The sequence below is a fragment of the Sinocyclocheilus rhinocerous genome, unplaced genomic scaffold (assembly GCF_001515625.1).
Source record: "Sinocyclocheilus rhinocerous isolate Xijiao unplaced genomic scaffold, SAMN03320098_v1.1 scaffold861, whole genome shotgun sequence".
Classification (NCBI taxonomy): domain Eukaryota; kingdom Metazoa; phylum Chordata; class Actinopteri; order Cypriniformes; family Cyprinidae; genus Sinocyclocheilus; species Sinocyclocheilus rhinocerous.
In genome coordinates this window covers 678856-702575 of record NW_015640043.1, presented here as the reverse complement: position 1 = coordinate 702575, position 23720 = coordinate 678856, and the positions used below count along the sequence as shown (strand labels likewise).

General features: G+C 37.4%; 1 protein-coding gene across 1 annotated transcript in view; it reads left to right on the top strand.

The window, feature by feature from the left end:
• LOC107752348 (metabotropic glutamate receptor 8-like) overlaps nucleotides 1-23720 on the top strand; it is a 53934-nt gene that overhangs the window by 24723 nt on the left and 5491 nt on the right. The window contains exons 6-7 of the mRNA XM_016568298.1: nucleotides 10381-10517; nucleotides 11950-12885. Of these exons, the coding sequence (XP_016423784.1) occupies nucleotides 10381-10517; nucleotides 11950-12885 (1073 nt within the window). The remainder of the gene's footprint in view (nucleotides 1-10380; nucleotides 10518-11949; nucleotides 12886-23720) is intronic.

Below are 23720 nucleotides of genomic sequence, written 5' to 3'. Positions count from 1 at the left end.
GAGCCCGAGGCGGAGACGGAGAGCCAACGAGCCAGGGGGATGCCGAGGATCCGGGGGACCAGGGTGGAGCCGAGGGCTCTGGCGACCAAGGCAGAGGCAGAGATCCGCGGCGGAGCCGGAGCGACTGAGGACCAAGGTGGAGCTGGTGGGAGGAAGGAGCCCAATAGAGCCAGTAGGACGGAGCAACGAGGCGCAGCCGGAGGAACGAAGTCCTGGGGCGATGGCGGGTCCACTGGAGGGTGCTTTCTAGGAGCAGGCACTGGAGGGCGCTTTCTAGGAGCGGGCACTGGAGGGCGCTCTGGACTGGATTCAGGGACTGGAGCCCTCTCCTCTTTGCTTTGGCACTTTCGCCGCGCCATACTCAGCTCACCCTCAGCCACGGTGCAGGGGGCGGAGCTCCTCTCCGCGCTCACACTGTCCGCGGCTTTCTCCCTCGTGGCGGGCATTGTCGAGATAGTGGGCTGGGTTCTGGGTCTGGAGTGGATCTGACGAGATCATCCACGGGGCAGGATGGCAATCCGTTTCTCTCCAGAGTCCACTCTAAGAAGGCAGTGAATTCCGCTCGAAGACCATCTTCGGACGACGGCGCTCTGCACGCGATGTTCAGGCTAGTGTCAAAGAATGCGCAGAGCGTGTCGTCCGGGTAGCTGGTAAGTTCGGCGAAGGCCAGAAACAGTCTGGTATGGTCCTCGAGCGAGGAATTCGGGGCGATGGAGGAGATCCATAGAACACAACGGAAACAAAACACTGAGGGAAAAAACACGGAAACAAAAACGGAGGGTAGACACACGAAGGTTACTGTTTTTGGTCGGTTCTTCTGTCACACTCTGCTACTTAGGAAGCATGCTGGAGGCACGAGTAAACGAAAACAGGCTTTTAATCCACGGAACACTGGGTACATCAATACTGGGGACAGCAGGAAACACATAAACATAACAAGTAGAACCGACAGAGACAGACTGCACAGACTAGGACTTAAATACAGGGGATGATTGGGGAAACACAGGTGTCAGGAATCATAATCAAACTAAACGAGGACAGGAACGTGACCAAATAAGGAAAAACAGGAACAGAAACAGGGGCAAAACACGACACAGAACAGTCCAGAATCCTGACAGTTCATTCTTTTCTCTCGAAATGACTAAATTAATTGTTCACAGAATCTTCATTTAGTTCTGTGCGATTCACTTCCCTACAGTCTCTCCGCGCTCCTCTTCCTCAGTTCTGCATTCTGATACTTCCTGTCTCCATTACATGAACTCCTCTCCTCAGCTCATCCACATGTCTCTTTTTAGAAGATGTTTTATGCTGCTTCATGCAGTGCATCAAAAATTCCTCAGTACAGGTCTCCCATTTCTTGCTAAATAATTTTTTGAGTGATCTTCTCCAAAACCACATCTCACACATTTTAAGTGATTTCAGCTTTTTTCCCCGTTTAACATATCTTTTTAGCCTTTTTCTTTTATGTAGATCAGAGGGATTTATGCAGTATTGCTGATGGTGACGTGCCCACTTCCTCTGCTTTCTCATACAGTCTTTCTCCTTGAACTTTTCAAAGCATTTGCACCAGTGTTATAATCTAATATGTGAATGAAATGTGAATAACACATACTGTAAAGTTTAACAGCATGTACCAGCATTCACAACCCATTTTACGTCTGTAATATGGCACATTTCTATGTGAAAAAGCGTACTTGAGGCAACATTATTGGTGTGGGTCTTGATCATGGGCGTTGCTAGGCCATTTTTAGGGGGGCTATAGCCAATCGGTTCCCCATCTACTGTAGCCTAAGTTTTCGCTGCGTTCACCCCTCATCACACCACAGCTGTTTCCTCCAGTGAAAATGAAGCACATATTAACACATACTTTATAAAACGATCATGTTACCATTTTCATTAATTAATTTAACTTTCAATGTAATACATATTCCAGTGCATGTGGCACAGAGGTTTGCATACTTGAGCTAAGGAAAGAGGGTTGTACTAGAAATGCAAACAGTAGCCTAAAATTTTGTGTTTGTACAGTAAACGTGTGTGTGTGTGTGTGTGTGTGTGTGACAACAGTAACAAAATATTTATTTATTTAGTTAGTTAGTTTGTTAGTTAGTCTCAGCTAACTATAACCCTGGCTGAAATACTAAAATAACTAAATAAACTAAAACTGAAAAACTACACAAAGCATTAAAAAAATAATAATTAAAAATAAAATACAATTCAAAATATTAACAAACTATAACAGTATACTATAACAGTATATATATGGATATATAGAATTATATAAAAGAATGATAGATATGATCTGTATAATAATACTGGTAATTGATGTAATTTAATTAATTAGTTCTGTTTTAATCCTTTCTGGTGTTATTAGCAGGTAAATCTCAAGCTAGCAGAGTATGAAAGATATCCGGTTTGTTGAAATTCCATCTAAACAGTTTGTCAAATGTCTGGGTGTCTTATTTCAAAGACTTCACAGCGTCATTGAATGAACAAATGAATTCAGTACCAATAGCAAATGTGAAACTGGTCAAACCAGGCTGTTAATTTATTCATTTTTAGTCACTGAAATGTACATGAAGCAGAATGGAGTAGTATCCATAAATGTTTGACCAAATGACTCAAAAGAAGAAAAAAACATCTATAGTGAAAATCATTAAACTCCTGCAGCGAATTGAACTGAGGAAAATTATATTGTTCATGCCTGTAATGAGTCATTCAAATCCAAAGACTTTTCACAATCCAATCAAATGACAATGGATAAAATGAAGACCAGGGGCGATTCTAGGATTTTCAAAACACTGATGATGGAAAAAATATGAAAAAAATGCAGGAAGGATTTCATGACTTTTAGGGTGAAACTTGCCAGTTTGGTCCTCAGCGTAATGAATGTAAAACCGTGGCTTGAAGGGTTTTACTCATCTGCACAAACAACTGCGTTAGGATGGACGTGACCGCAAGTGCATGCTATTGGCTGGGCTCAGTCATGTGACGCTAAACTGTTGATGTTTACGTTCAGACAGATTCGTGAGTCAAATGTAATGTAATGTGAAATGTTTAATTTGTTTGACAAAACGCATTTCAAATGCTGTTTTTGTGTTTTGCATTCATTAACATTCAAAGCGCTGTATGTGTTCGTCTCGCATGCATGAGTGTGTGTATTTATGCATATATGAGCCATCATGTGTGTTTAGGATCGTTTGATGCACATTTGACATTTCTATTCTGTGTTTTCTTGTATGGAATGCTTGATCAAGGCAGTAAGGGATGTTTTTTTTTCCCCCGGCGACAGCAAGAGGACGATTTTTCTAATCAAGTCAATGATAAAAGCAGCAGATCTGGCGAGTCAAGAATCAACCCCACAACCTTTATCCCAGAGCTATGACAGCTACTGTGGCCAGCGGGCAATTGTCAAGTCAACTGCAATCAGATGCACTTCAGTGGCTTCATTCATATGCTTATTTTTAGATATGTGTGTTGAGCAGAGCTACAAAATGTACATGTCTGTCATGATCGCACCAAATGTCCTGTATTTGTTCGGCTGTACGTATGTTGTGTGTATTGTGGTGTAGTGGCCAACATGCAGGTACAATCCTCGATTTTTTTAGATTTATTCTTAAAAAAAGAGAAAATATATTTGCCAATGATGTGAAATAAAATTCAATATATATTAAAAAGTGACCTTTATAATATAATTTAATATAATAATTGATTTAATATTTTTGTTGTTGTTGTTGTGCATGTCTTTTTCATTTTATTTTATTTTTGGTATTGTATTTTATCTCAAATATTTTAATTAGTTTATTAGTTTATTTTGATTAGTTTATTTTAATTAATTTATTATTGTTGTTGTTATTTTTTAATTTTTTATCTCAAATCCCTTATATATTCTATAATATATATTCCCTATTTGTCCATGTCTTATTTTATTTTATTTTTTACATACTAAAGGGAACTCAAGTCTCGCCTTTTACGTTTGCCCATGTCTTTTTATTTTATGTTCTACTTCTTTAATTTTATCCATATTTACATTGTTTTCCATATTTATTTAATTTTCAATTATTTCCATACTGAAGGGAATTCAAGTCCTGCAACATTACAGGCATGTTGTGAATGCATGCTGTTTTTAATGTATATAATTAACAAATGTACATTACGATAGCATTCAACATTTAGGAAGAATAAGAACTCTCACAAGCTAGTCAGAGTGTCTTAATAGCGAGCGATTGATTATAGAGCTGACCTGGAAAGATTTTATTGTGTTTTCATCTCTACTATCGATTTCCTCTTAGTTTCTCAGCAGCTACATGAAAACAGATTATTTAGTAGCTGTATAATGGTTGAATAAATGGAGGACAGGGAAAGGACGTTGTGCACGTCTGCTGTGAGCATGTCGACAGCTAATTGTCTTTATAAAGAGCGGAAAAATCAATACAGAGAGATGAGTTTATTTTTTTCTTTAATATGTGATGCTTTATCTCAGTCTTGGAAAAGGGCATCACCACTTCACATCATTTGTCTGACATGAAGGTGCTCTGCTGTCAAAGTCTGGCATGAGATCAAGAGTATAATGTGCTTAACCTGCATGTGAGGTTGTATTGGATATAGAGATTAAGACTTGTGAATTCCTACGCTTGTCTTTTTGCCTCGTCGGTTGTCTTGCATTATAAGCAGCGGCTGTATGAATCTAGATCTGATGTCAAGGGATTGAGTTATACGAGGATAGATGTGATTCTACTGTATCAGGTCACTATAAGGGCAGTGGTCTGGAAATTGGTTTCTACGCTTGGTTCAATTGCTTGGTCCAAGCCCAGGTTCATTTGTACTCTCCTGCTGCACCAGCAGCTCTCTTTTTACATTGTACTTGTGTATGTTTACATCACTGCCGTAAGTACTGAAAAAAAATAAAATAAAAATATGTATGTATATATATATATATATATATATATATATATATGTGTGTGTGTGTGTGTGTGTATGTATATGTATATATAGTGCTGCTTGAAGGTTTGCGAACCCTTTAGAATTTTCTATATTTCAGCGTAAATATGACCAAAACACAAGTCCTGGAAGTAGACAAAGAGAACCCAATCAAACAAATGAGACAAAAATATTTTCTTTGTCATTTATTTATTTTGGAAAATGATCTAATATTACATATCGGTTTGTGGCAAAATTGTTTAATTAATTATTTTTAGTTTTCCATTGTTAACTTTTATTTTATTTTATTTTTAATTTTTTCACTTTAGTTTTTCACAAACCTCAGGTAGTTCAAATCACATTAGCATAGGTCTCTCGGAAGATGGAGAAAACACTCTAATCCAATTCAGTGAACCAACATAGTGTTCAGATGTCTTCACTTTTGGCAAAAAGGCAATGCTAGAGGCGACGGTTTTTACAAATGTGGTGACACAGTTGGCTGCGGTCCACGCCTGGTGGACGGTATTGGAGATGCACCCCACAGAGATGATCTTTCATGCTCTCCACATGACTGAATGCCCTCCTTAGAGCAAAAACTGTCTTATTTACCATTTACTCGGGCTGTGTTTCAATGGCGTGCGCGTCTCGAGCATTCAACTTCTGTTGATTAGGTTAGCACTTCCCGTAAGAGAGCTGGCAAACACACCACTTGAGCATGAGCTCCATCAAATAGCTATTAGTATGAATCTCCCTTGAGTCCACGAGGTTGTCGAAGGCGTTTCCCTCACAGGAAATTAATTAAGACATAGCGGTTCAAAAGTAGCCCACTTCTAACACATGGGAATTGTGTGTCTGGCCCTAATAATCGAGCCTGGGACTCCAGGAGTTTATGGAGTTGTCGATTCATCACATATGCCGTCATGATTCACAGTTTTGATCTTCTGTGCCGAATGCTCATATGAACTCATTTCGTTGGCCTTTGTTCTTTTTAAATACAGCACACTTGAGCTGATTCATTGTTGATGCTGAATATTAGCCACGGTGTGTTATAATGAGATACATCTTCAGGCAGTGTACAGGAGTGATTCACTCCACTGCGGATGATATTTGCAGTGCATGTACTGTGAAAAGTAATGCCGAGATCAAGTCGAAACTTGTGCCTACACGCGCACATAAATTACAGTAGGACGACTCGTTCGTTATAGGCGTGTTCCCTCTCCATGTTCTGCTTTCCACAGGCCACTTTGAATTAGCACTGTCTAATTTCAAGTCTTGAGAATGAGGTCTAACCTGTGATTAAACCAAGACTTGGCTTAATCAAAACATCTCGTCCACCCTTTAATCATTCCTTGTGTATTGTCACAGTCTTCGTACGAGGCGTTTGGATTGTACGAGCGAGAGGCTGCAATCAAGTCGTTGATTAGAGAATGGTCAGTGTCCTGCATCAAGATGAAGAGGCTTATGCCAACTTTGTTCTGGATTCATATTTTACAACAAAAAAAAACAGAAGCAATGCACAGATAATTTATTTGAGGGACAGTGTGGGATCCGCCTTTTGTCTGTGTCTCATTAAAACTGTTATTAACACATTTAGTGTTATTTTTCATCACTATCTTTTTTTAAATAACTCCTAAACATTAAATTAAAAAAATATTAATTCATCTCTCTGTACTGAATTAATATATTCTTGCTTTAATTTTTTTTTACCTTAAATTGTGTTTTGTTTTGTTGTGTTGTTTTGCTTTTGTTTTTCTTTGTTGTAGTGCGTGCTTGTGTTGTTTTCTTGTATTGTGTTTTGCATTTTTTTGTGTGTTTGGGTTTTTTGGGTTTTATTGTGTTATGTTGTATTGTATTTAGTTTTTGTTTGTTTTATTGTGTTTTCTTTTTTATGTTGTGTTTTGTTGTATTGTATTTTGTTTTTGTTTTGTTTCGTTGTGTTTTTTATTGTACTGTGTTTTGCTTTTGGTTTTTTGTGGCATTTGTTTTGTGTTTTGTTGTTTTGTGTTTTGTTTTAGTTTTTCATTTTTTTGTGTTTTTTTGTGGTGGTGGTGTTTAACTTTTATTGTTGTGTTTTGTTTTGTTTTGTTTTGTTTTGCTGTGATGTCTGTTTTGTTGATGTTTTCGTTGTTTTTGTTGTTGTTGTTTTTTCTTTTGTTTTGTTTTTGTTGCATTTAGTTTTGCATTTTTGTTTTTCTTTTGTTTTTGTTGTTGTTGTGTTGTTTTTCTTTGGTGTTTTGTTTTGTGTTTTTTGTTTTGTTGATGTGTTTTTGTTATTTGATTAGATTATTTTGTTATTTGATAAACAAATGTGTTTATTCATTTTTTATATATATATATATATATATATATATATATATGTGTGTGTGTGTGTGTGTGTATGTATATGTATATATAGTGCTGCTTGAAGGTTTGCGAACCCTTTAGAATTTTCTATATTTCAGCGTAAATATGACCAAAACACAAGTCCTGGAAGTAGACAAAGAGAACCCAATCAAACAAATGAGACAAAAATATTTTCTTTGTCATTTATTTATTTTGGAAAATGATCTAATATTACATATCGGTTTGTGGCAAAATTGTTTAATTAATTATTTTTAGTTTTCCATTGTTAACTTTTATTTTATTTTATTTTTAATTTTTTCACTTTAGTTTTTCACAAACCTCAGGTAGTTCAAATCACATTAGCATAGGTCTCTCGGAAGATGGAGAAAACACTCTAATCCAATTCAGTGAACCAACATAGTGTTCAGATGTCTTCACTTTTGGCAAAAAGGCAATGCTAGAGGCGACGGTTTTTACAAATGTGGTGACACAGTTGGCTGCGGTCCACGCCTGGTGGACGGTATTGGAGATGCACCCCACAGAGATGATCTTTCATGCTCTCCACATGACTGAATGCCCTCCTTAGAGCAAAAACTGTCTTATTTACCATTTACTCGGGCTGTGTTTCAATGGCGTGCGCGTCTCGAGCATTCAACTTCTGTTGATTAGGTTAGCACTTCCCGTAAGAGAGCTGGCAAACACACCACTTGAGCATGAGCTCCATCAAATAGCTATTAGTATGAATCTCCCTCGAGTCTGCGAGGTTGTCGAAGGCGTTTCCCTCACAGGAAATTAATTAAGACATAGCGGTTCAAAAGTAGCCCACTTCTAACACATGGGAATTGTGTGTCTGGCCCTAATAATCGAGCCTGGGACTCCAGGAGTTTATGGAGTTGTCGATTCATCACATATGCCGTCATGATTCACAGTTTTGATCTTCTGTGCCGAATGCTCATATGAACTCATTTCGTTGGCCTTTGTTCTTTTTAAATACAGCACACTTGAGCTGATTCATTGTTGATGCTGAATATTAGCCACGGTGTGTTATAATGAGATACATCTTCAGGCAGTGTACAGGAGTGATTCACTCCACTGCGGATGATATTTGCAGTGCATGTACTGTGAAAAGTAATGCCGAGATCAAGTCGAAACTTGTGCCTACACGCGCACATAAATTACAGTAGGACGACTCGTTCGTTATAGGCGTGTTCCCTCTCCATGTTCTGCTTTCCACAGGCCACTTTGAATTAGCACTGTCTAATTTCAAGTCTTGAGAATGAGGTCTAACCTGTGATTAAACCAAGACTTGGCTTAATCAAAACATCTCGTCCACCCTTTAATCATTCCTTGTGTATTGTCACAGTCTTCGTACGAGGCGTTTGGATTGTACGAGCGAGAGGCTGCAATCAAGTCGTTGATTAGAGAATGGTCAGTGTCCTGCATCAAGATGAAGAGGCTTATGCCAACTTTGTTCTGGATTCATATTTTACAACAAAAAAAAACAGAAGCAATGCACAGATAATTTATTTGAGGGACAGTGTGGGATCCGCCTTTTGTCTGTGTCTCATTAAAACTGTTATTAACACATTTAGTGTTATTTTTCATCACTATCTTTTTTTAAATAACTCCTAAACATTAAATTAAAAAAATATTAATTCATCTCTCTGTACTGAATTAATATATTCTTGCTTTAATTTTTTTTTACCTTAAATTGTGTTTTGTTTTGTTGTGTTGTTTTGCTTTTGTTTTTCTTTGTTGTAGTGCGTGCTTGTGTTGTTTTCTTGTATTGTGTTTTGCATTTTTTTGTGTGTTTGGGTTTTTTGGGTTTTATTGTGTTATGTTGTATTGTATTTAGTTTTTGTTTGTTTTATTGTGTTTTCTTTTTTATGTTGTGTTTTGTTGTATTGTATTTTGTTTTTGTTTTGTTTCGTTGTGTTTTTTATTGTACTGTGTTTTGCTTTTGGTTTTTTGTGGCATTTGTTTTGTGTTTTGTTGTTTTGTGTTTTGTTTTAGTTTTTCATTTTTTTGTGTTTTTTTGTGGTGGTGGTGTTTAACTTTTATTGTTGTGTTTTGTTTTGTTTTGTTTTGTTTTGCTGTGATGTCTGTTTTGTTGATGTTTTCGTTGTTTTTGTTGTTGTTGTTTTTTCTTTTGTTTTGTTTTTGTTGCATTTAGTTTTGCATTTTTGTTTTTCTTTTGTTTTTGTTGTTGTTGTGTTGTTTTTCTTTGGTGTTTTGTTTTGTGTTTTTTGTTTTGTTGATGTGTTTTTGTTATTTGATTAGATTATTTTGTTATTTGATAAACAAATGTGTTTATTCATTTTTTTCCCCCTTTTTTGCAATACAAATGTACCGTTTTTGTCATACCAATACAGTACACTAAATTATGAAAACTGACCATCATCATGCCACAGTCCCCAGAAATGTCACCTACAGTTTTTAGGAAGAACTTCTATTGTTGACTTTATTTTATCAGTCATTTCACTTCACTTTTGCTCTAACCTTGCCAATTAATTGACTCATTTTAAATCGCTGCCTGGCACGCGGCCGCATCTTAAAAGATATTGTGTGTGCAGAGCGTGCGACTCTAAATGAGTAATCTGATTATTTTGTTGCTCGAGGTGTCGTAGCAGCAAGCAGCATTTCCTGTGGAATCCTCCAGGCCCACTCCACAGCTGACTGTATGCAGGTGTTTTAATAATGCATGATTCCCCATCTCGAGAGATCCTCATATGATACAAACTCTCCCTCCTCACGAGCTGCTCTGTATGCCGCTGAAATTGCTCATCTGAGACGACTCCTGTAGGCCCGAGAAAACTCACCAGGGCTCCATAATGGAATGATTTTGTATAATAACAGGTAACAAATGAATATGATCCTCTCATGCTTTTGTTAGCAGTTCACTAAATTATTTTGTTCAGAATATGACCCTGATTTCATGTTTAGCTTATAACTGATTGTAATGTATTCATCTTGTTGGTTGACTGTTTTTTTATGCAGAAACACTGATGTTTTTATGTCTTAAGCATTGTCTGATGTGTTTACGGATTCATCTTGGCCATGGGAGATTATGTAGCCTAGAGTGTCTGATTCAGGTTTGCACACGATAGGACAATCATAATGTTGTTTCATCTCTTCGGACAGGAAGTGCCAAGACCCTCGTTGTGTTTAATGAAAATGGAGATGCCCCTGGACGCTACGACATCTATCAGTATCAGATAACAAACAGGTCGGCTGAGTACAGAATCATCGGCCACTGGACGGATCAGCTGCATTTAAATGTATGGAGTTCATCTACATTTCTTTTCAAGTGTACTTAAATGTTAGAGGCTGCCTGTAAAATAGTTACTTGCTTTGATAATGATGATTATGGTGTAGATGACTGTCATAATGATTATGGCAATTACATTGTACAATTAGTGGTGTTGAATTAACACCTGTAATTCGTAATTAATTTTTGCTCCATAGACGTGAAATTAATTGTGTATGTGCTGGCATTGATGATTTAAGGCTGGAATACACTAGACATTTTTTTGCTCAGATTTGCCCTGATTTACAGTCTTGAGAAGTTAACGCTAGTTGCCGAAAGTCAGAGCCAGTCTGCAGATTTGAGTTGACCGATTTCATAAAATCGGGTAGTGCATGATGGTCACAGACTCTTCAGACTATGAATGTATCTAGTCGGAGGATATCAAGCATGTTTGATATTTTTAGAACACATATTGTTTTCATTTGTCACACATCTCCTAGCAACAAGGTGCACATTTTAAACGATTTTAAGGTCTGGTAGTGTGTGATCCTCAGTTTTTCCTATGTGATTGTTTACAAAGTCGGTAAGTGTATGATGCCTAGCATTTTAAAATCAGTTACGATTTTAAAAGTCATGTAGTATATTCCAGCCTTTATACTACTGTTAAAGTAGTTTGTAGTAGCAGTCTAAAAGTTTGGGGTCAGTATGATTTTTTTGTTCGAAAGAAATTAATACTTTTATTGAGCACAAATGCAGTAAATTGATCACAAGTGACATTTACAATGTTAAAAAAAAGATTATATAAAACGATGTTGTTCTTTTGAACTGTCTATTCATCAAAGAATCCTGAAGAGAAATGTATCAGTTTCTGTAACTGTTTTCAACATTGACAAAAATAAGAAACATTTCTCGAGCATCAAATCAGCATATTAGAATGATTTCTGAAGGATCATGTAACACTGAAGACTGAAAATTCAGCTTTGCCGCACAGGAATAAATTACATTTGAAAAAATATTCAGATAGAAAACAATTATTTTAAAATGTAATATGATTTCACAATATTACTGTTTTTACTGTATTTTTGAGCATAAGAAAATATTCTAAAACATTAAATAATCATGACAACCACAAGCTTTTTAACAGTAGTGTATATTATATTATATCTTTTTTAATAAAAATATTTATTTAAAAAAATGTAAAATTAATTAACAGTTTGACTTATGTTCTGATTTAGTTTGATTTTATTTTCTCTGTCAAACAAGTCATTCTCACTACTGTTGGCAAATTTTCCATCTTTACCTTTTTAATAACAATTAATGTTACCTTCATAATATGTTCCTTTGTTAAATGTTTTTTTATTTTATTTTTTTACTTTTACTATACAAGTTAATTCGACAGAATCTGAAAATAACAAATACTTTTTGACATTTACCAGAATAATTCTGACGTTGTTTGTCATCAGATGAATGCCATGCAGTGGGCGAGTGGGGACTCATCTGTGCCGGCGTCTGTATGCAGCCTGCCCTGTCAGACTGGCGAGCGGAAGAAGGTTGTGAAGGGTGTGCCGTGCTGCTGGCACTGCGAGCGCTGCGAGGGCTACCATTACCAGGCCAGCGAGTTCACGTGCCAGCTTTGCCCGTATGAGCAACGACCAGATCAAAACCGAACAGGCTGCCAGCCAATCCCCATCATTAAGCTGGAGTGGTACTCGCCGTGGGCTGTAGCACCCGTCTTCATCGCCATCCTGGGAATTCTTGCCACGACCTTTGTGGTGGTGACTTTCGTGCGTCACAACGACACGCCAATCGTACGGGCCTCTGGCAGGGAAATGAGTTACGTGCTGCTAACGGGAATTTTCCTATGCTACGTCATCACGTTTCCCATGATAGCGGCACCTGGATTGGTCGTCTGCTCCTTCCGCAGGATCTTTCTGGGTTTGGGCATGTGTTTTAGCTACGCCGCCTTGCTCACCAAGACCAACCGCATCCATCGGATCTTTGAGCAGGGCAAGAGGTCGGTCGCAGCGCCGCGGTTCATCAGCCCCGCCTCCCAGCTAGTCATTACCTTCAGCCTCATCTCAGTTCAGTTAATGGGTGTGTTTGTGTGGTTCGTGGCTGACCCGCCGCACACTGTTGTGGATTACGGCGAGCAGCGCACGCAGGACCCTGAAAACGCACGCGGGGTGCTCAAGTGTGACATCTCAGACCTGTCACTCATCTGCTCACTGGGCTATAGCATCCTTTTGATGGTCACGTGCACTGTTTACGCAATCAAGACCAGGGGAGTGCCGGAGACCTTCAATGAGGCCAAGCCCATTGGATTTACCATGTACACCACCTGCATCATCTGGCTGGCCTTCATTCCCATCTTCTTTGGGACCGCACAATCTGCAGAGCGGGTAAGTCACTAATGTTCAAAAGTGTTTTTTTGTATGTTTTTGAAGTCTCTTGTTGCTCACCAAGGCTGCATTTTTTAAAATAAAAAATACAGTAAAAGCAGTAATATTTGGAAATGTTATTACAATTTAAAATAGCTTTTTTCTATCTATACTTTAATATATTTTACAACGTAATTTATTTCTGTGATGCAAAGCTGAATTTTCAGCATCATTACTTCAGTATTCAGTGTCACATGATGCTTCAGAAATTATTCTCTCAAGAAATATTGCTTGATATTATAAATGTTAAATAATAACAGATATGCTACTTATAAAAAAAAATATTTGATGAATAGAAATTTCAAACAAATGTCTTCCATATTAAATATAAATCTATTGGAACATAATACATATCTTTACTGTCATTTTAATGCACCCTTGCTGAATAAAAGTATTAATTTCTTAAAAAAAAAAAAATTTTTTTAAATTAACATAGCAATGCCATGAACTTTACTACATTTTTCAGTAGTGTGACGGTAGTTAAGCTTTTGAGTAAGAAGCTGAAAAGCAGTAATAAAAAACAAAACTATTTATATTAATAGGTTTTTTATATTTGACTTTATTAGTCTTTATTATATTAATATAATATAATATCATATCATATAATTATATTATATTATATTATAGACCTGTCCTTGTATGTAGAGTTTTGAAAGTCCAATTCTCTCTTTTGAATCAGTTTTTCTTTTCATGTAAATGAACAAATGAAAAAACATTTCACGAGTCTCTATGTGGCCTTTTAAGTCATCTTTTTTCATGTTCTCGGCCTAATCGTGATCAATTGTGTTCACATAATGTATGTGTTAAATGATTATATTATGTATGCACCTTCAATGCTAGATAATGTAGTATTTTGTTGTTTTCAGTTATATCGCATCCAGTTCTGTTCAGTAGAGTCATTAGGTTATATTACAACTTCATATGAATCATCCCTCAATCAGTGCAGGTGCATCTGTATACAGCATTTTATAATAATATATATTGCTATTGTCATTACTGTCATTATCTATCGTCGCATACCTCTCTCTTATTGTTGTGGCAACATGATGAAGTGAACAGATGAGGATCATCTAGATCATCTCCTCATTGGCTGCTCCATCAGTACACAGTGCTTGTTAGTCTTTTAGGTCTTTGCATCAAAAACAAGCACTCATCTGAGAGATGCTCATTATCAGATATATGGAGATGATCAAACATGACCCAGAGGAATAGTGCTGCTGCTGTTAATGGGCCATACATAGAGTGTGCTGCCTCTGTCGGTCCGGGCCAGTGTGGGTCTTATAATGTTGATGACTTCAGTGGTGGTCTGCAGACTGTAGGCTGAACACTCTGTTCTTTCTGCACCAGGAAGTATTTCTGTTCAGTGCTCATTAATGCTGCCAAAAGAAGCCAGGATTAAAAACACAGTCTTCTCTGCATGTCTAATATCTGTGACATGTGTTGAGATTTCTGCCTACAAAGATTTGCTGTCAGATATTGATGCCAAATGTTATGTTAAAGGACAATTTGTGCAAAAACTGAGGATTGAAAGCAATGCTTATTAAGAATTCATCTCGAAGCTCGACAACATGATTTACATGATTAAATCCTCTTCAGGGTGATAAATGACGACTTCTCACCCTGTAATGTAATATGATGATCGCCCTTTATACTGTGTGAGAAAGTGTTATATTATGCAAAATTAAATAACTGACATTTATGTTGTTATGGTAAAAAAAGCATTAAATTATTAAAATATTGTCTAGAACATAATGACTTTATATTAAGTCTTTTTTAAACAATTTAATACAAATTCATTGCATACATTTTTCTACACACTATTAGATTTTTTTAATTAAATGTTTTTAATTTAATTAAAATTTGTACATATATCAGTTGAAATAGTGTGTATATGTATATTTATATATATATATATATATATATATACACACACACAAATAAACACACACACATTCACTCTTTATAGTTCCATATATTTAGTTTACTATGACAGTTCTAAAAAAAAAAAAAAAAAAAAACTTTTGGTAAAGGCATTTTCTCCCGACTCCAGTTTAAAACCCCTGCACTGCGCGAGAATCTTTCTCCTCTCAACTATTGAACTTTCTCATCAAAGTGAATAAATCCCAAGAGATGGTGTCCTAAGCAATCGCCTGTGTAGCGTAATGGTTTGACTGGCTCTGCTGTTGGTTTATTTTGCTATAATGACTGGCTAACTGTTTGTTATCCCTTATATATTTTGTTTGATCTTATTTTCCCTGCCGAAAGGACATTTCCTAGCATTCTTTCATTTTGTGATTGTGTGTTTGTGTTTACAACATTTAGTAACCTTACACCTTTAGTAACCTGTATTTTTGACACCATTGCTACAATGTTCTAAATCTACTGCTGAGCAGAGACATTTTTGAAGGCAACACACCTGTGCAAAGTCTGACATGGTATCGAATCCAATTGTGCATGCAACACAGAATTAGCTCATGGAGTGATTCAGGGTAGTAATTACCAAAAGGGATTTGAAGCACATTGACATTGATCAAACTGCCATTTTCCCACTTAAAATGTTCCCAGCATGTGACGTGCATGAGGCTCATTACAATGGATTATCCCTTGGATAGTTTCCCTTGCAGACAAAATACCTGCCAATCAACTCAATGGTCTGTAATCCATTGTGCCAAACTATTGAAAATGACTAGAGGTGGTTAGCGGGTTCAAATCCACCGTAGTATTTGTTTTGTATGCAGAAAGTGCTAAACCTTTAGGTATTTGCTTTTTTTCTCATCCTTGACACTAGAGAGTGTACAATATTTCAGTATGAAATTGAAGTTTATAGTTGGCTCAGAACATATCATGGGTCAGACTTGAACCTTGGTTATCCACCAAGACTCAATGCATCTTGTGATTGTGATTGCATGCACAAATCGCCTCACCCTATTAACATTTAGATGGTTTCTTTAAAGGAATAGTTAACCCAAAATGAAAATTTCCTGATTATTTACTCACCCCCCTAAGCCATCAAAGATGTGTATGACTTTCATTCTTTAGCCAAAGAGGAATTAATATTTTGGAAATTGGAGGGAAACATTCCAGTGAACAGGGCTCAATGTAGACCATTTTTGATGGTCCAAAATCTATATTTAAGCATCATTAACATAATCCACACAACCCCAGCCTACAATTTAGGTTCTTCTCTAGATCAGTCATTTTCTGAAAAAAAAAAAAAAAATTATATACTTCAAATGCTCGCCTTCGTCCAGCTCAGTTTAGTTCACAAACTCTCATGTGAAGTATGCATGTTGGGAAGGTCACGCGTGATATAGGCGGCAAGAACTGGCCCATTATTTACAGGAGGAACATGCAAAAACTACATGTTAAGGTAATTAAAATATCAATTAAGCCTTAAATATCAAGATGTGGTCATAATTACTGCTGTTCGGCAAATTTTCACAGGCAAAATCCAGCAAGAACCACGCAATTGTTAAAAATTTCTCTCCGCATTGACCAACTGAAAGCTGCTTGGTTTAAAAGTTACATTCTTAGGGTACGTGTACACGAGAACAATGTACTAAAAATGGCAACGGTTTTTTTTCTCTTGTGTTTTTGAAACATTTTACGCATAGACGACAACATTATCAAAATACAAATACATCTAAAAATGCTGTGTTATGCTTGCACAAACGCAGTCCTGTAGTCCGCCATTTTTGTTTAGGTTGTCAAGTACTTGCGTATACCTATAGAGCATAGTAATACACATGTGCATGATGTCACTGTTTTCACAAATGTGTGTTTTTGTATTTTTGTACACAAAGACGATAACTGCATAGTTTTCAAAAATTTGCTCTTTGAAACCTATTTTCAAAAGTTTGTGTTTTAAGGCTCCCAAAATGCCATTGTCACATAAACGAACAGCTATAATGCATACAACGTTTTTAGAAAATGGTGTAGTGTAAACATCCCCTTAGGAATGACAAACATGGTTGAGCATTGAACTTTTTCAAAACACCTCACCCTTAAGGTGCAGTCATATTCATTGTTGTTCAATAATGTTTTGCAGGTGAAATGCAGGCAATTTCAATTGGAATTCACACGATCAGGAAAAATTTCGCAACAGGTTCAAGTTGACCAACAGTATTAACTACACTATTAACAATAGACAGTTGATGTTTTTGCCAGTAAAATTTCACCAAAATTTTGCTATTGTGACCATACCTTAATGTGCAAAACTTTATATTAGATCTGCCAGCAATATAAGCTCAATTTCACGTGTTGCGTTCTGGAAATGTGTTCAAATGCAGTACATAATCCAAGTACACACTGCAAACAGCAAACCAAGCTTAGCCACATGGGGTGCTATAGCATTCTTCTACAGTCACGTTTTTCACAGGTTTGTTAGCATCGCAGCTATGCAACGCAATGCGTTGGTCAAGCGTTTGTGTTTCTGTTTGCATGCAGCATATTTCTGGCTATTAAATGTAAGGCATTTGCCATCGTACTCATTTAATAGAGTGGTGGAACTATGACGTCACTTTGTAGGCCAATCGGCTGTTAGCATCACACTGGTTCCCTTGATAAAAAGCCAATAGGATTTTTCCATAGGTTTTTTGATGATTGTAAAAAATAAGCTCTGTGTTCATCCATAGTTCATGTTACTTACACGTTTTGTCCATCAAGATAATCTTTACAAAATAATATAACTTTTATGAATTTTGAAGCCTAAATACCAGGCTAAAAAGCTAAACTTAGGCTATAAACGAACTACACCACAGTCGCTTGCCTTCAACGTCACCACCACCATGCTTCCGACCACTTTTTCAAACTTATTTTTAGAAACATGTTTAGTGAAAAGGATTTACTCTGTGGATGATTTTTAATCCACGGAGCAAGTTTTTGGATATGGTAACATTTATTTTAGTTAATAAAGTACCACATTTCAGCTATCATTTTGTTAGGGTGGTTACACAAAATGGTATTTTATCCTTGCTTCTAGAAAATCCTCAATCTTTCTGCTTTCTAACTGCTTCATGTGGGCGTAAACATTTCATTTTAACGTGGCCTTAAGCACTATGCATAATTAAAGTTTCACTTTCACCGTGACCACGTAAAGCCGGTAAATGTGGTGTTTACATGGAATTATCGTAATATGAGTTCACCTTATGGTACGGACCCAGAGTCTTGTCGAACAACAATATAAAATGCAGGAAACTATTAACTGGTTATTCTACAATTAATTGTACTAATTATACTACAATTGGAAAATTGGATAATTTGATCATCTGTTCGGCGTGATGACGTTTAATGTTTCCGACAACGCCTGTAGTCCCATTTAACAACTTGTTAGCAACTGTCTTTTTCAAGAAGCGTAACAGTTTAAAAAAATCACGAGTGGGGTGTAACTGGTGTGTTTTTCATTGAGCTGAAGTATCATTTAGCCTGATTTTACATAATGTTTTAGATAAGCAAAATATCAAGCTTTTAAGCCTATATATAGTACAACATGTCAAAATCTTCCTCTCAGCTTTTCCAGCGTTTAATTATCATCTGCCAGATATCATATCTCAGTCAGATTAGCATAAGTGAGTTATGATAGGCTATTTTTACTCTGCGAGGTGGCTTCACATACACAAGGGATTAGCGGAATCGCAGAATTTAACATAAAAGCACTCTAGCATTCATTTTGAGAAACAAACACTATGAAAACAAATGTTGTGGTAAATGGCTGGCCCTCAGGGTGGTATTAATTTAAAAGTTACGTAAAAGGGGAAATTGTTTCCCTCAAATCAGACCGTTTTTTCATTCGTCCGCATGACAAGAGAGTCCAAAAAGAAAGAAATCCGCCGAGCGTATTTCCCGTTTCCCTTACCTCTCCCGGGCTTATTTCTTTCGCCCTCACTGATGTTAAAAAGATTATTGCAATGAGCAACCGCAATATGAGGACACAGATATGAGTATTTTATTGAGGCATGTCTCTCTTATTCACATCTCCTCGCTCATTAAAACTCTGAAAAGTTTCTTTACAGCTGCATGGCGTGTAATTTGAACCTTGTGCGCGCCTCCTCATTTCTGCTTATTTTCTGCATTAACGGTCCCGTATCTTCAGCATACTTGTGCATTTCCTCATTGAAGGGAACTGATCATACATTAGCATTGGGTTTGCTTGTGTTAAACGTCCTGGAGTGAGTGAAGGAACTATACCAATTGGTTTTGTGCAGTTGAATAGAGGGGAACAGATGAAAAGATGAGGAAAGGATGCCTGCCGGGGATAATTAGAGTTAGATGAGTCATCTGCAGTTTTACGGACATTTTGAATGAGTTCCAGTTTATATATTGTTAGTTGCGTTTATTCGTTCACCGCTCACATGCTGTGGCATTGATTTTTAAACCATTTAAGCTCCCCAAAGATCTTTAGTTAAATGGAGTTTACTTCTTCGTATGGCTTTTTGAGAGTGTGTTTTCTTTTTTTATCCCTGCTGTTTTGGTGCTACTGACTGATGCTGTGAATTACAATAGGCATATCAAAATATACAAACACATACACAAGTGCTTTTCAGAATACAGTACACTATAAGGATATGCAGTATATTCTTGATGTATTTGTGCTAATTTTGCTGCAGATATAAAATTAAGCAGCTATTCATTCTATTTTAATGTTTTTCTGTGGAGATTGCATGACTTTGATTTTATGCACCTGTTGGTAATGGGTGTAGCTAAAATACATTTATATTTATTCATTTGGCAAGTGTTTTTATCCACAGCGACATACAAATGAGGAATGCTTTGATAAAGTGTTTCTTCCTAGTGGTACACTAACATGGGAAGTATTGCAAAGCAAACTTCCAGATTTGATCAGAAGAGTACAAACTAGTAGTCTACAGATGGAGGTGAGACATTGTAAGAAACAGGACTGTATTTTTTTTTTTTCAAGAGTCAAGCCCAAGATGGCAACACTGCTTGTTGATTCTTAGTCAAAAATGAAATGGATGAGATGGAACAACAACAACAAACTACTGGAGATGGCAAGAACAACAGATACCTACATTGACAAGACACTGTGTGAGGGGGGTTGAAAGATAAACGCAACATTTTTATTGCTCATAATAAGGCTATGCGACTTACTGTAGCTAAGCATTTACTTCAAAGCTGAAGTATTCTTTGGGCTTAAGAAAGAGTAGACTAATCATAGGTGCTTTTTTAAGCAGCTAGCACTATGCTAAAATGGTAGGCCAAGCTGTTAGCTTGCTAATGGCTAACTGAAAACACAAAGAGAGGGAAATGTTTAACTGAACCATTTTTAGCTTCTAGAATCTTCTCACTCAGTTTGTTTCTGCCACGCTGTATGATGTGATATACAGTATATGGAGCCCCTAAAGGGACATGGTAATGAGAAAATAATGAGATGTAAGGAAAAATTATATTTCAATGCTTTTGAGTGTTCTCAGTGTTCAATGCTTTTGAGTGTTCCCCAAAAATGTTGTGTTCCTCTAAGAACTTTTCCATTCCTCCGAGAACCTTGTGCGCTACCCCAAAAAACTTTGGGTTCTGTTGCAAAACCTTTGCGTCCCTCTGAGAAACGTTGCATTTCGCTCACAAACCTTTTTTAATGGAAATAATATGAGCTGAGATGATGCTTTTGTGAGGAAACAACGTTTCTTGGGGGAATGTAATACTTTTGCAAGTGAACTCAAAAGCATTGAAATATAATTTTTCCTCCAGTCTCATATTCTTTCTATCACCACGTCCCCTTAGGGGCTCCATAGTTATATGACATTTGACATCACATGAAAAAATATCAAAGTCTTTTTGAAAGCAAGTCATTCAGCAGCCATAAACAACATCATCAGGCAGCTAGTTCCCCCAAAATCAGCTTCTTTAGCTTGAATCAGACTATATTTTACATGGATGACACTGTTGAAAAGGCCATCTTAAACCAAAGTTACTTTGCTGGTCTTAGCCGGTTCAGGATGGTCACACAGCTTGGCCAAGCTGGTCTGGCTGGTGTTCAGCAGATTTAGCTGGTCGTCAAGATAGTCTCCCAGTCTGAACACCTGAAAAGTTGCCAAAACCCCTTTAAAACCAGCCATCAGACTAGCCTAGTTTTTTTTCAGCAGAGGGTCAAGCTAAAATACATAACCATTTTAGATTCTTGGGGTTGTGGCCTAATGGTTAGAGAGTCGGACTATCGGACTAACCCGAAGGTTGTGGGTTCACGACTTAGTACCAGCAGGGATTGTAGGTGGGGGGAGTGAATAACCAGCGCTCTCTTCCACCTTCAGTACCACGACTGAGGTGACACCCTTGAGCAAGGCAGCAAACTCTCAACTGCTCCCCGGGCGCCGCAGCAATATGGCTGACCACTTCTCCGGGTGTGTGTTCACGGTGTGTGTGTGTGTGTTCACTGCTGTGTGTGTGTTAGGGCTGCACGATAAATCGCATGCGATATTTAACGCGCATCTTGTCAGTAAAGCCGTTCTGTAATCAGCGGTAAATCTCCATCACCTGCGTGCTTTCACATTGAGCAGCATTAACTACACAGAGCCGTTGTTCTCTGACGAGCTGCGCCAAAAATCGCACGAATATGAACGTGGTTTGGCGCAGCTCGTCAGTGAACAACGGCTCTGTGTAGTTAATGCTGCTCAATGTGAAAGCACGCAGGTGATGGAGATTTACCGCTGATTACAGAACGGCTTTACTGACAAGATGCGCGTTAAATATCGCATGCGATTTATCGTGCAGCCCTAGTGTGTGTGCACTTGGATGGGTTAAATGCAGAGCACAAATTCTGAGTATGGGTTGCCATACTTGGCCACACGTCACTTCACTTTTTACTTCACTTTAGAAGAAATGCTAAAGGATATACAACTCCTTTGCTTGCTTTAATTAAAATGCATGAATTCCTTTGCCACAGCTGCTACAGTATGTTCTCCGATTTCTTTTTCAGTGAGTGTCACTCCTTCTACTGTCTGGCAGTATGGAAACTTGCACAAAAGAGTGGTAGCAGGGTCACAAGAGTAGACTTGAAATAAATTACAATTCAAAGGGAGATTCAGCGAGCATTGTGCGCAGTCAAATTTCTTTGACAGGATGGCAGCGCTCTGTTGTCTCGGAGAGACAGTACATGAAATCCTCTGCTGATGTTTACCTCTTTGCCCACGTCAGTACTAAGCAATACAGTTAATTTGATTTCAGTCTCATATAAGCAGTAGTAAGTGTTCTAGATTCTCCTTCCCTGACCTAAAAACCTGCACTCATTCGATCTCAGCACCCCATTTCTCTTAATATAAACGTGAAGAGCTTTATCATCTGCTTCACCCACAGCAGGCATATGTTATCATTTACTGCTCGTTAGCTTACTGATCACTCGCACCCAAGGTAAGGAAAGCAGTAATATATTTGTTATCGAGGTTAGTCATTTATCAAACTCTCAGACATGGGCAAGGATGAATCGACATTTTAAATTGTCTTGCTCGGGGCGTGTGGTTGCATCCTAGGTTCAAGTTTTGTGAATTTGTAAACGTTAGCATTATTGAAATCAGATTTGAATTGATTTGAGTGCGCCAAAATGTAGTCAGACCTCCTGATCTTGAGGTACATTCTAACTTAATAATCTACCAACATAATAATATTAGCAATAATTCATCACTTGTTATCTAAGTACCTAGCTATATTAGCATAGAACAAATCCCTTACCCAAATTTGTTGCACAACTCTTCCCGTGCAAGTGCTTCAAACATGAATGATACATTATGTGGCTTGTCGAGAACAGGTGTGCCAGTGCCATTTAACAACTTATTGTAATCTGGTGGACAATAAAACAAAATTCTCATAGACTTACACTGAAGGAAGATCTTGATCCAGTTCTAGAAATCAGCAGCTGGATTCATGAAAATCTTGTTAAGAAGGAAGTTATTATTAAAATGAATTCCAAGAAGTTAGTAAGAATGTTCATAACTGCAATCTTTGACAAATTCTTAAGAAGTTCTCAGATATTTTTGTTGCAAATGGCTTGGTGGGAATTCAGCACTCTGCATCATGTTATTATACCTTAAAAAGTTATTTATGATGATTTTTAATACAATTCCTTTTAAGAATATGAATTCTTCTTAGGTTTTGCCTTAATTTTTTTAAGAAGCTAGTTTTTCCTTAGTAAGGAAATAAGAAGAAAGTAGCAGTTAAGAATAATTGTAATTCTCAATAATGTTTAATGAATCCAGCCCCAGGACCTGAGGGTTGCCTCTTTTGACTAAGGCCCAATCCCAATTCTATTTTATACCCCTTCCCCTTCCCCTACCCCTCCGCCTACCCCTTCCCCTTGTCCCTTGAAACAGAGTGTCAAGGGGTAGGGGTGAAAATATTCCCCTAAGAATTGGGACACCACTACTATGCCGTCATCATACGTCATCTAGCTCCTACAATACACACACATATACTGGTGTGCTGGTGTGCATTAGAGCCTTTAATTACCGTTCTATATTAATGCGCTGCTTACTGACACGCACGCACACACACACACACATATCAGAGATTGCGCAGCTCACACATCCAGGAGCAAAGAAACTTGTCAACGCTGCCCCACGACTTTTATTAATAACAGTTTAAATACTGAATCGCTCGTTATATTTTCCAGCAACTAGAGGATAAAATCGCTGTTTTTGAAATAAACTCACTCTAAAAAGAGAAACGCACAGACGCGCACGCACACAACTTTCATCTCTCTCTCTCTCTCGAATTGGCAATATTTCAGAAAAGGGTTTAGTGATTTATAATTATTGGGGGTACTAGCCCTCCTCAATGTCTATGGTGGTTAT